We start from the raw sequence: 13,929 nt of genomic DNA, 5'->3' as shown, positions 1-13,929 counted from the left end.
AACTATCATATCTTCTCATTAATCCATTTTTGAATCTTGTCAAATTTAACAAATCTCCACCTTGGAAAGATTCTCCATTTTCAACTTTCCCTCAACAACAATTTTGGTTGTGTCTTCAAACTGAATCTTCAATTGTTAACAATGTTGAAACTTGACCGCAGTCACCACTTTTGTCAACATATCGGCATGATTATCCATAGTATGAATTTTCTGCATTATGACTCCACTATCTTCTATGATGTCTCATATGAAATAATATCGTACGTCAATGTGCTTCGTCATTGCATGATAAACTTGGTTCTTTGCTAATTGAATAGCACTCTGACTAACACAAAATATTGTGATTCCTTCTTGTCCAATACCAAGCTCTCTAAGCAATCCTAGGAGCCAAATTTCTTCCTTCGCAACCTCAGTACTCTGCTCAGTGGTAGACAAAGCAAGTGTTGACTTCAAAGTAGACTTCAAACTAACTGGTGCATTTGCAATAGTGAAAACATGACCAGTAGTTGATCTTCATTTGTCCAAATCACCTGCATAGTCAGTGTCACAATATCCAACATGATATTGACTATCTTTCTGCTCGAAAACCAAACCAACATCTACAATATTATAAATATGTCGTAGAATCCATTTTAAGGCCCTGCCAATGATCCTTTCCAGGATTATGCATGTAACTTCTTACAACTCCAACATTTCACCCTCTTGTACTTCACTTTCTACGGTATGATGACCGTTGTTGTTACCAAAAATATAAGTCTTACTCATATTATCGGCTTCTTCTTCTATGGTGTATGGAATCTTTTCTCAGGATTCTACGTTCTACGACCTGTAAGTTCTTGAAACACTCCATGTTTTGTTACATCAAAACTGATTTAGAGTTCAGAAATGACACGTTCGCTGCATTTTTTTTGTTTTCAATAAAAAAAACAACATTATACGATGGTACTATTGGTGTTGTCCTATTTCATGGACCTTATATGTCTTGGTTGCATCACATTTTGAATATCTCCAGAATAAACCTATTGATGATGAACGTTGAACAATTCTTGAGACGCTGCTTCAACTTCAAGCATGATTTTCTTTCAATTGTTGCACCTGTGATTTTCAGGTACACGCATTTGTTTTCGCTATTAAGGCATTCAACTTCAAAATGAGACAAAAAGATGTTACCTGCTAATGATGTATGAGGAAACTACTTCGAGTGAAATGGGTTAACACGTGAAACATTCTCTCCACTGCTAGTCAAATGGGGCAGACATAGTCAGTATAAGGATTTTTTTCTTGAGATCAAGTACAGGCGAGAGATTTTTGAAACTACTGTATATAGATTTGCACTTGAACAACTCTACTTTCTGTTATTGTTATTCTTTGCGAATTCCAAGTATTTTAGTGTAAGAGCTAGTAATTTGTTAATGTTGAATTAAAATGCAGTGGCAAATTCATTTTATGGTTATATATTAGCCTTCTTTTTCTCTATATCAAAAACTTTGGAAGACAATTTTATTCAAAAGACAAACTAACTAATTTGGGTATGGAATATCAATCAACATATGGTCTATGAGTGAATACTCCGTATGCACTGGTGAAGCCATTTTATGCTAAGGGGTGTCAATTATATATACTACATGTTGATTCCCCTTATTCTTTACGCGTGTTGATCATTTTATATTTTGACACTACTTAGTAAGATTTTGACTCCACCATATATAGTGTCTATGGTGGAATGTGCGCCCAATTGTAGCTAGTCATGTCAAGTGAGCGGATTTGGTCCTTTAAGAGCCCAATCAGATACAGTAAGAATAGGCCAGCCTAATCCATCGATTATATAGGGTAGGGCCCAATTTTAGCTAGTCATGTCAACTTAATCTGATTTGATTTGTCAAACACAGTTTTCCATTGGATAAGAAGACGAGAAGCTTGGAATTTCATGGGGTGATACACCAATATACTGGGAATGGTTATTGTATAAATATGACACTTGAACCTAATTCAACCCCAAAATCTAGCTCATGAGGGGGGGGGCGATTGTCCAAGTTCATATAAGGAGACCACTAGTTCATTCCTCATTATCTCATCCAAAATCTAGCTCATGATGGGAGGATTTCCCAAATCCATCTATGGATACCACTAGTCCATTCCTCATTATCTCATCGAGTCTCCGAGCTTAATATTTTCGTGATCCCATTCAACATACTCACATTTTTTTGAAAGATAACTTTTATCAACTTAGAACTTGTACTGGAGTTGTTAGATTCAATGATTCTAAAAATGGCCATTAAATAGAGAAACGAGCTAAAGATTTTAGGTTTTCAAGACGAGGACCTGGAGTGAAACTACCCTTGGAAAGAGGTGATGAATTGAACTAAAAAAAATGGGAAACTATTTCAGTGATACAGGAGATGAAGGAAACGTTAAAGTGAAACTGATGGAGATTCGATGGAAAAGGTGGCCTTATTGTTCAAGGAATTGAGTACCCTCTTGAATGAAGAAGAGAAAGATCCTCCTCTTACTATGTAATGTCTTTTATTTTGGTCTCATTTGTATTGATTCAAATACTTCTTTATATGGCCCTTCTCGAGGAATATATCGAGAGAGAATTATACTTGGTGTAGATAATGTGTTGAATGTAAGACGGATCCAGGATTTGAAGTGTATAGATTCCTACAATAACCTCATGTTAATATATAATTATGATTGAATTATAGATTTTACCATCTGGATGCGCCATTGTTGCCAGGGCTTTTTAAAAAAAATAAACAACTCAATGATAGATTAAAGGTTATTATAGACAAATTAGTTTGAGCTCGAGCTAAGTGTAATAACTCTAAAGGTCATTTTTGAAAATTTCTAGAAAATTGCCATTTCTCCTCTTTATAGTTGCCCCAGTTGTATTTTAGCAGTTTTTAAGGTTAGATTGGTAATCAAATTGTAAAAATGAATTCATTTTGGGAAGTTATGGAGTTTTGAAGCTTATAAGTTCAAACAGTTGATTTTAGTCAATATTTGGAGTTTCGAGTCTTGGAATGAAATTCCGTCAGTACCATCAGCTCTAGGACATGACTTATGGGTTAGTATGACTATTGGCTCATGTTCAGAGGTATTTAGATAAGTTTTGAAAGATTTTTTGTGTTTTAAAAGTTAAAAGCATAAGATAGTTTATCAAAGTGAACATAAAATTTCGACATTTTTGTTAGCTAGTTGAAGGTTTGGTTCGATTCCTGAAGCTGTTGGATGAGTTTCATGTCCTTATTTGAAAATTTGGAGATTCATATGTTAAAATTGACTTTGGTCAGCATCGTGTTGAGGTGACCTTGTTTTGGTGTTTTCATGATTTCATTGAGTCTGAAATATCATTTCCAAGCTAGTAGTATATTTGGTTTGTGTTCGGGAGGTTCCCGATGAGTAATATGTGAGTTTCTAAGTTTTATGGGTGCTTTGATGGTGTTTGACCAATGTCAATCAAAAGGCTCGTAATTAATTTTAAAGATTACAAAATTTAGTCTAAAACTTTTTAAAGTTTAAGAATGAATTAGAGGATTGATCTGCAAAGTTTGGTGCATATTCACTAAGCCAATATCGTACTTCTATCGTGATATATAAAAAATTATATACCCAACAAAAATGATATTTAACTAGGCAAGCAAACACAAAATTGAGTTTTGATTGAGCAAGCAAGTGCATATCATTATTTAAGACATTTGGCTAAATGAATCGGCTCATTTCTCTATCATACAAAGAAGTTACGGCTCTTTTAATGAAAATTTAAGTTGTTGGTTTCTGGTGTAAGTTTTGTTGTTAATGTATTTAAACTTTCGGACCATATTCATTTGGTATTTTGAGCATATCGGGAGCTCTAGAGCTTGGAATGGAGGGATTCTTATCGTATTCTTCTCAATCTAATATGGGGGTTGATATCCCATCCTCTTTTCGGCCTCTCATGATTTCTTCATCCAGTTTCTTACCTTATTCATGTATTTCTTGGGGTGGGTGGGGTTTTTATCAATTTGGGCTCAATATTTTTTTGACAAATATATATTTAGGATCCTTATGTTGCGGATAAACTAATTTTGGCATAAACTTGTTGATTCTTCAATTATTTTCATCATATTAACCGAGTATGAGCTTGAGAAATTAGGGTTTTCCCGGTAAATTTGAAGTTCAATAAATTGAGGAATTTGAAGGTTGATTTTAACTCCATTGTTTATCAAACTTCATATGAACTTCCTAATCACGGGTAAGATATTTTAGATTTGAATTGGGGTCTCAACCCGAATTTTTAGGGATTTAGTCATGAACTTTAATATTGTGTTTTGGGATTTTGAGGATGATTTCTAACTCATTTTCAAAGAAACTTCGTGTATGCATTCCTAAATCTTTGGGTATCATGTTTTTCTATTAAAAAAATCAGATTTACCCTTAGCTTTCGGGGATGACTTTTTTGGTCAATTTTGACCAAGTTTCCAAATGGTAAATGATAATGGTTTCGGCAAGTGATATTTATGCCAATGAAAAATGATTCTGGTGATTCATATTTATACCGATGAGAATGGTTTTGGTGAGTGACATTTGTGCTGATGGAAAATGGTTTCGGCGGATGCATGGACCATACGTCCCTCATGGGTCCTAACCGGTGAATGTTTCAATGCATGGGCATAATGCCCTCCATGTGTCGCATTATGTTTGTGCAATTGGTGTGTATTAACAGGACATGCATGTATTACATTATAAAACATTTTCATTGCACCACATTCGCACTTCATTATCATTCATGGAATTTATGAGTGAGTTGTTATGTTCGTGGGTATTTGGATATGACATGTGTGATGTTGATGTTATAGAGATTATGATATGTGTACTATGATGGATATTTTCATTGTGTTGTTCTCTTATATATAAATTGTTGGGATGGGGGTGGTCTGATTTCTATGCAGGTTGTAGTATGAGGAGGTTCGGATGGTGTGTTGGAGTACTTGTGTTCAGTATGCTTTACTTAGATTAGCTAGGGATGCTTGTTAATTACCATTGTTGTTTGGTACTCAATCCCTTGTTTTCTACACTTGTGTAGGTTACAAGTCTGATTCGTTTTGATACCCCTTCTCATCTTCATCCAAGGTTTTTCTTTTGGAGTTCGTGAGATAGTTGCTTGTCATCCTAGAAGAATCACTTACTCTTTCATTATTTCCTTCTTCTATTCTAGAAACGGAGACATTCACACTTGTGTTTCTTTTGAATCTATTGTAATACTTAGAGACATGTACATGTAACACATGGTTTTGGGGCATTTGAGTTATATTATGTTTTTTCACATGTGCATGTATTGTCTAGTCCTTTATTTTGTCATTAATTACTTCCGCATTTACCTTAAAGAAGTTAGTCGAACCTGCCTTAGAGGTATAAAACAGGTGTCATCACACCCAGTATAAGAGTGCACCGGTTTTACATACTCAAAGGACTGTTAGTGTACAAAAGTATATGTATAAGGGATAATTTTGTATGGAAGGCCAAACTTGAGGAACTATTTTGGACCTTTTCTCATATTAATTGTTAAATAGTTTCATTTCTATTCTTTAATTTTATTTAAACATCATATGTATTGTCAGAATCTTGTAATCTTTATTTTATTTCTATATAAATAGTATCGAAACTCAACAACTTTAATCCATTGAGTTTTTTCCGATGGATCATTTGCCTGAAGGTTGCGTATCAAAAATTCTCTCTCTAACATCGCCGAAAGATGCAGCTAGGTCTTCAGCTGTCGCGAAAAAATTCATGTCAGCCGCAGAATGTGACAACGTCTGGGAGGCTTTTATTCCATCTGATTATCTACAAGCTATTTCTAGATCAGGAAATTTGATGGGGTTTCCTTCCAAAAAGCAACTCTACTTCAGTCTCTGCGACACTTCGATTCTCCTCGATGGAGGAAAATTGGTATGTGTTCTTAATTTCCCCCCTTTTTTGTGTTTAAGTTGCTTTTCATGAATTTGGCTTTTATTAAATCTAATTTAGTGGTAGGAACACAATGTCAGGAGCTTGAACACTAGATCTATAACCCGTGACAGAGCCACTTTTGTCTGAGGGGTGTGAATTTATACCCAATAGTTGGAAAATTACACCATGTACATAGATAAAAAAAAAGTGTGCATATACACAATGTGTCGAATTTCCTTGGTTTATTTCATAATTTTTCCTCTTCATATTTTGAATTCTCTTATGGCCTGATTGGAAAGTCACCCTGGTAACTGAATTGCTGTAATTACATTGTCTAGCATGTTTGGTTGGCAAGTAATTTGGTTTAATTGGCAGGGGTAGTCATATTATCACGTCTCAAGCCGAGACCTTGGACGTGGCACACACCCGATACTATTTCTAGTTGTCACGACTCAAGGTAACCCTAGTTGTAACAAGGCACATAGAACCCCGAAAGGGCTTCATGTGGGACACTTAGCATACCATAATATAAAGTACTAGAATAATAAAGAGTAAACACATTTCTAGTTTTCATTAAAGAAAGCAGAAGTCTAGACTCGTCTCAATGTAACCATCTATTACAATACTTGAATGAAATTAGGTATAGTCCATACAACATGACCGAAAAGGGAAAGTACATGAAGAAACTACAACATAGGAAAAAGTCGTCCTCGGACCATGAGGACTCACCAACAAGCTAGGGAAGATACACAAGTCCAAGCTCTAGCCACTAGAATGATCACCTCGTGAACCGGAATCTAAACTTGGGGAAAACATAGGAAAAGCAGAGGTTAGTACAAAAATGCATTAAGTATGATACCCATACATAAAAACTTTTAAAACATGCTAAAAGGGACATTTCATTATAAATCATGATATATGCCATGTTTGGACATCATATAAGATAGTAGAAGTCATAAATCATAAACATAGTCAAAACATTTTATAACATAAGAGAAACACTTCATAATTCCCCTCAAGGCATATTTGTGCAATGCATGAATAGGACCCTATAAATCTCACCATGCTAAGTAAACTTCTTTAGGCCATCATTCATGTCCGTCATCTTTTAAAACTCTTAATTACTATGAGGTACTTCTCAAGAACATCTTAGTTCCTCTTTTCATTGAACACTTAGATATACTTCTTTAAGAACATCTTAGTTCATTATTATCTTAAATACTTTGAGATGCTTCTTCAAGCATGTCTTAGTTCATTATTTATCTTGAACATTTTGAGATGCTTTTGAAGCATGTCCTAGTTCATTTGTTATTTTGAACACTTTGAGATGCTTATTCAAGCATGTCTTAGTTCATTATTAATCTTTTTGTAGTTGGGACATAGCCTTAACCGATATGAGATTATGTGCGCTATCACATGATCCCTCTCGGTGTTACCCTCACCGACGAGGGTTAGTCTACTTGCCTAAGATAGAACCCGTAAATTAGCTTAGTTGGATCCAATAGCTAAACATCATTACTGGACATGTAGTTAAGGAATACAGAGATTGCTAGTAGAAACTCAGACCCCACTAGGTGAAGGATTCCATCTCATGAGAAGCACTTTGAGAAACTCGGACTCTACTAGGTGAGAGTTCCCATTTCGGAAGCCCAGACTCAACTATGTGTGAGCCTCCATATCATTTCAATATCCACTCGGTGCTAAGCATAAATCCCACAAGATAGTCATTAACTCTTTACTTAACTCAAGTCTCATGGAAAGATAACCTTAACAATTAATCCAAGTTAATTCGTTAGAATAGATCCTTAGACCATGCGTGAGAACCTATCACCATCCATGATCACTTTTACTCTTAGATTCAATTATTTGAGAAAAGTCTCTCAATCTTATAATCTTCGTGATGTGAGAAAACCTTTCACATTAAGGTTGTGCTTGGTATAAAGGAAAATGTTTTTTTAGAAAACAAGTGGATATTGACTTATTTTCTCATGATTGGTTGATGAGTAGAAAATATTTTTTCAAAAAATAGTTTACTGTTTGATTCTTGAATGAAAAATGTTTTGGGGAATATCTTTTATTTTTTACTAGAGTAGAAAATAATTTTTGAAGTTGAATTTTTTTAAAACGAAACAAACTCAAAAAAAATCGTGGTGGGGATGCGGGTGGGGGTTCGAGGGTAGGGGTGAAAAAATTAAAGTTTGAGATTGAATTTCTAAAAAAAAATAATATTAATTTATTTTTTTGAGGGGGGAAGCTAGTAGGGGTGGGTACGTGGGTGGGTGGGGGTGGGTTGGGGCTTGTAGGGTGGGGTGGGTAGGGGGAGGTTGAAAGAGAGTTTTGGAAAATGTTTTCCTTAAGTATTTAAGGGAAGTGATTTTCCTTAAATTTGAGGAAAATGAGTTGATTTTGAAAACATTTTCCAAAATATTTGACTGAACCAAGCATTAGAAAATTGGAAAACATTTTCCAAAAAATGTTCTCCTTCATACCAAACACAATCCAAGTTCATTATGAGATCATGAGAATAGCATTTCAACTATCCCACAACAACAACTTAATCATAATGAATAACACACCACTCTCAAAGCATCATTAAAGTACTCATATAAACTTCATAATCTCATATTTTACCTCCTTGAGGTTAAACCATACTTTCAATCAACACATCTAGATTCAAGCATTTGGCATGGATTAAATCATAATTTCATGTGAACCTATCACCTCATACATTAATTTATACAATTTACCTTTCATCATCAAAGACCCACATCATATCATCAACTTTGAGAAATATGGGGATTTCATGGGTTTTGGGGGGATTTATCATAAAAACATAAGGAAATTATCACTTCATACATAATATGACATAATTTAAACATTAAAATTATTTTTGAAAGGAATCCATGTCTTTGGAATTAAACCCTAACTTTTGAGGATTTCTATCTTTGAAATAGGGGGGGGGGGGTATGAAGGGACTTCATGGATGAAGAACTATCATAACTTGATCAAAAAGCCCTATAAATTTGGTGTGAAGAACCTTCCTCCTTGGACCCCATCTTCTCTCCTTCTTCTTCTTTCAACTCTCTAGAGAGAGAATTTTTTGAAAGGATGAACTTTTGGAAATATAATTTGGGAATTTATGACTTAAAAGGTGAGTTTAAAGGGTTTAAAAACACTTGCAAAGGTGTATAAAACTAAGGCAAAATCACCTCACTTAATACCACTTAAAAGAAATTACCCAAAATAACCCCCACTTTAAGTGGGGTGCCCATGCCTCACGGCCAACCTCACGAGTCGTCAAGAACACCACGGGCCTTGGAGGTGCACATGGTCCCTTGGCCAGTAGCTTGGCCACCTCAACAGGACCCTCACAAATTAAAGTGAAGTCAACCCTGAGCCTTAATTCCCGCGACCCGTGGTATTCACCATTGTCCGTGAAGTTGCTCATGAAGGTGAGCCAACCTTGGGGCAGCCTTGGTGAGCTACTGCCTCAGCACCACAGGTGGAACCACGAGTCTTGGTGGACACCACGAGCCGTGAAGGCTCTCATGGTCATGGGCAGTGCCTTGGCAGCTTGGGGCAGCCTTGGCTCTTGGCCCTTTCCCTTGGCTCATGCCGTCTAGTCTTGACTCGTAGCCCTCAAACTTAGTCCTATTTGGCCTACTAAATTATGGGGTTTTACACTAGTATGAGCGAACATTCTGGCATTTGACATGAGCATAAAACTGGGAAAAAAACTGAACAAAGCGGAAGACAATATGAAGATAACCACAACCCGTTAAAAGAGGAAAGTCTTCATCACAATACATTTAGACTACATAAATGTATTAAATTAGAAGTTATAAACCCATCTTATGGAAAGCAAGATCGATTATTTGACATCTGAAAAAAATCTGTGAAGCCTCCACTAAATGATATAAATCTGTTGGGACAAGGCCCCGATAAAATAAACATAAAAAAACTAATTTCTAACTTGCCACTAGTGGGAAGGAGGCTCACCAATAGCAAAAGAGAGGGATGCTAGTGATGTGCCTGGTCACCAACCTGAGAGCCTAAACCTACATCATAAAATGTAGTGCCAAAGACGATCAATATATGGAATACATTGGTATGAAAAACTAAAAAAAAGTAAAGCAATAAAATACAGTAAGACAAGTTGAATTTGTTAATGTAAAGTGAGTTAAATTTCTTAGTAAATTTTGGGAGAAAGTTGTGAACCGACATAAACCACCATGTGAGTGCAAGGAGTCTAATCTCGGCCCAATCAACTAAGACATCCATACCTCGCTAGCTGGGCATAGGACATGACATGACATGATTTGCTAGCAAGGATAATTATCCTTTTTGGGACACATGAATAAAAATTAGACTTATCCGTTTTACGGAAGGATCTCTATCCTATGTTGGCAAACGTAGTTTCATACATTGGTCATTTAAACTTATGCCTTCTCGGTCAGCCAGCTAACTCCCTTAAGCTCATATTGAAAGATAATTATTTTACTGATCATTTACCTATTTTGTTTTAGCCTAATCGGTCCATGTACACGTTCGTGCTTGAGCCTTATTAGGCTCATATCATAGGTTTGTCACTTTAGGGCTCATTTCAAAGATTCAACCATGCTACACTCATAATCTATGATCTAATATTTTTAATTAGCATTTTGGAGAATCAAAATAGTAGAATCTTGGTACACTACTTCAATATCTCTAGTTTCAGCTACGTTAACATTTTGTGACACGAAAAAGCAAATTGAGATGGTTTTAGCAACGTTCACCATTCATATCAAGTAGTTGGAGTTTTCAGTGTGATTCCTTGGCAAACAATTTAGACTCAAACATTATAGTTCACATGATATAAAGCAGAAAACTAATCACAAAGGTCATAAGCAAAACAATAGTGAAGACATATACTCCATATGTTTGTTGATTAATATATTTTTAAGAGTCAATATATATCTTAAACATTTAATTTTATATTATTTATAAAGTCCTTATTGTCGAATATAGATTTTTAATTTTAGATAATTAAATTTTATTTTTAAAATTTAATATACGGTTATGATTACACTTGTGCAACCAAACATGATGTTGATGTCAAACAAACAAGTAAACATATAAGTTGTGTAATTACTAGGCTGGTAATTACACCAATTCAAATTATAAGATGTCTTTTTAATCAGACCCTTAGTGAAAATTATAATTCCATCGACTAGATATGAGAAGGAGCGTGATCTTATTTACTGATGAATGAGGAATCAAATGTGTGTTGGATCTTTCCAAGGTTTTTAAATTAGTTTTGGATGCGTTATTGTAGTTGTTAGATGGGCTGAATCTGGGCAACCTTTGAGGTAGCTAGTCATGCCAACCTTTACAACCTTTTTCTTTTTCTCAAATCCTAATGTTTGTATATGCGATTTGATCTGTGAAATAGAGCCTTTCGGTGGATAAGAACACGGGGGGTAAATGTCTTATGATCGCAGCACGAAAGCTTGGAATTATATGGGGTGGTACACCAGCATATTGGGAATGGTTGTCTCACCCGGATGCCAGGTTTTATACCTTTTCCGGTTTCTTTCCATGTACTCTGAATTTTGAAAAAGTTACTTTACTAAATATATTTACTGAGGGTATGTAAATTTTTTTTGTAGATTCTCTGAAGTAGCTAAACTTAAGAGCATCAGTTGGCTTGATATCCGAGGAAAAATTGGAACTCGGATGCTCTCAAAAAGAACCAGTTATTGCGCTTATCTGGTGTTCAAGCTGGAAGATCGGTTTTATGGCCTTACAAATGTCAAGGCAGTTGTTAGATTTGCTGATAGAGAGAGTGACCATGATGTAAGGGAACGAGCTAAAGTTGTTCATTTTTCTGGAGAAGGCTCTGGAGCAACGCTACCCTTGATTAGAAGTGATGGATGGATGGAATTGAAAATGGGAAACTTTTTCAATGATAGGGGAGAAGATGGAGCTGTTGAAGCACGATTGATGCAAACAAGGCAAACTTGGAAACACGGCCTCATTGTACAAGGAATTGAATTTCGTCCAGAATGAAGAAGAAAAGGATCCTCCTCTATGCCTTTCATTTTGGTCTTTTTTAGACTCATTTGCCTTTGAATATTTCTTATATGGTATTTCCTGAGGAACTTATCGAGAGAGAACTGTATTTGGTTAGATAATGTGTGAATGATAAACAAGAATTAGATTTTTTTTTTCTTAAATTTCTGGATGATTATGAAGATACTATGTCGAGATATGTTTCCCCGCCAGCTTGCTTCTCTGAAAAGGAGCTTTAATTTAGTCTTTGTGACTCTTATGTTGTAATTGATGGAGTTAACTAATATGCATTCCATTCCAATCTACACATGTTTTGAAACTTTGTCAAACATATTTTATGGTATGGAATGGGGCCTAAAACACAATCACACGCAGAGGCGCGAGTAAGGGGTTGAAGCTTAGTGCTTGTTGAGTTACTCATATTCGAAATAAATAATTTGTTTGTATCAGTTTATTATTACATAATAAACCTAGAAAGGTAAAACAAATGTGAGATGGTTTGGTCATGTTCTACATTGACATCCAGATGCTTAACCAGTTAGGTAAAATCTTATCTTATATCACATATGATGTTTACACCAAATTGCCTAGTTTAGCATGGTTAAATCATAAATTTATTTAAATGTGCATTTTATGAAACCATAGCGAATAGAGATGTTATAAAGTAACAAGGTAAACCTAAAATTACAATGAAGTTGTCTTGAGACCTACAGATCTAGCGGAAAGAAAGACACAATAATGGAAGAAAAAAATTCTATATAAGCGATAAAGTTATTTGAGAACTTAAGAACACAATTCATTCTGATTATACGTTTACTTAGGTCCAACGTTTTCTAGGAGATTTTTCCAATCACACGTTTATATGTGGCATGCCTAAATAGAAAATTTCCTCATACTTCTTATTTTCATTTTTATATAATATTTGGTCGCAATAGACTTGACTGAAGTTTAGATAAGTTTGACTTTTTAAATTAGTTAATCAACAACTAAAAGAATGTAGAAGGGCCTAAAATGCCATTCAACCAATTGTTAACGAAAACAAATAGAACGGAGTTTGAACAAGCTAAGTATAAGGAGGACCTTAGGAGTGTGTGAGTAATCGAACACTATTTTCGCTTAATGGATAATTATTGATTTCTTTAAGTCAGTTGAATTCCAATGGTTAGGATGGGTTTTAAATGTGACAACTATCTTTCAATCAACTATTACACTTCGAGTGAGTTCCTTCGAACCTCAATAAGCTTTACAATACAAAACAACCCAATTCCTTAATTTAACCCACTTTGCCAAGTTGGGTTGTAAAGACATAAGTCAATACAATTATCAATCATTTATTCTACTCTTTGCAACTTCTGCAAGCAAACATTGAGAGCTAAATCTAGAACTACATTTGCCACTTTAGTTCATAAATGAAAACTTCAATACATGACTGAACCCATTTCAAAACAACATTAAGAGCCTGTTTGGCGCAGCTTAAAAGCTGATCAAACTGACTTAAAAACTGGTTTTTGACTAATTTAGTTATTTGGCAATACTCAAAACAACTTATTTTAAGTTTTAAAAAAAAACATATTTTAAGCCAAAAGTTAAAAGCTGGGGTAGGGGTGCTATTTTTTTCAAGCTTATAAGCTGTTTTAAGTTGACCACATTATTGCCTTTTTGCCCTTAATATTTTTATACAATCTCCAAATTACCCACATAACCCTAACATCTCTTTCTTCTATTTTTCCCTTTTCACGTGTGGATGATAGACAATTACTATTACTAATGAATGAAAATAAAATAAATCTTAAATCTTTCAAGTGATCTATTCAAATTATCTATTATTAAAATGTAAAATAAGTTGCACATATAACTTCAATAAAAATTTATATTCCTCTTATAAATAATTTGTGATAATAAAGAAATATGTGAATGCTAGACAATTATTATTACCTATGGATGAAACTA

At 34.8% G+C, this 13,929-nt stretch overlaps 1 protein-coding gene across 1 annotated transcript; it reads left to right on the top strand.

The window, feature by feature from the left end:
• The first annotated feature begins 5,654 nt into the window (after positions 1–5,654).
• On the top strand, positions 5,655–12,184 carry LOC101247716 (F-box protein PP2-B11-like). Its single transcript, XM_004237535.5, has 3 exons — positions 5,655–5,928; positions 11,360–11,478; positions 11,577–12,184. Exons 1-3 carry the CDS (start codon positions 5,677–5,679, stop codon positions 11,974–11,976), a joined length of 771 nt encoding a protein of 256 aa, XP_004237583.1. The 5' UTR covers positions 5,655–5,676; the 3' UTR covers positions 11,977–12,184.
• Positions 12,185–13,929: the final 1,745 nt, after the last annotated feature.

This window comes from Solanum lycopersicum, chromosome 4 (genome assembly GCF_036512215.1).
Source record: "Solanum lycopersicum chromosome 4, SLM_r2.1".
Lineage (NCBI taxonomy): Eukaryota > Viridiplantae > Streptophyta > Magnoliopsida > Solanales > Solanaceae > Solanum > Solanum lycopersicum.
Note: the sequence above shows the minus strand (reverse complement) of the source record. Positions and strands in the feature narration are given on the sequence as shown.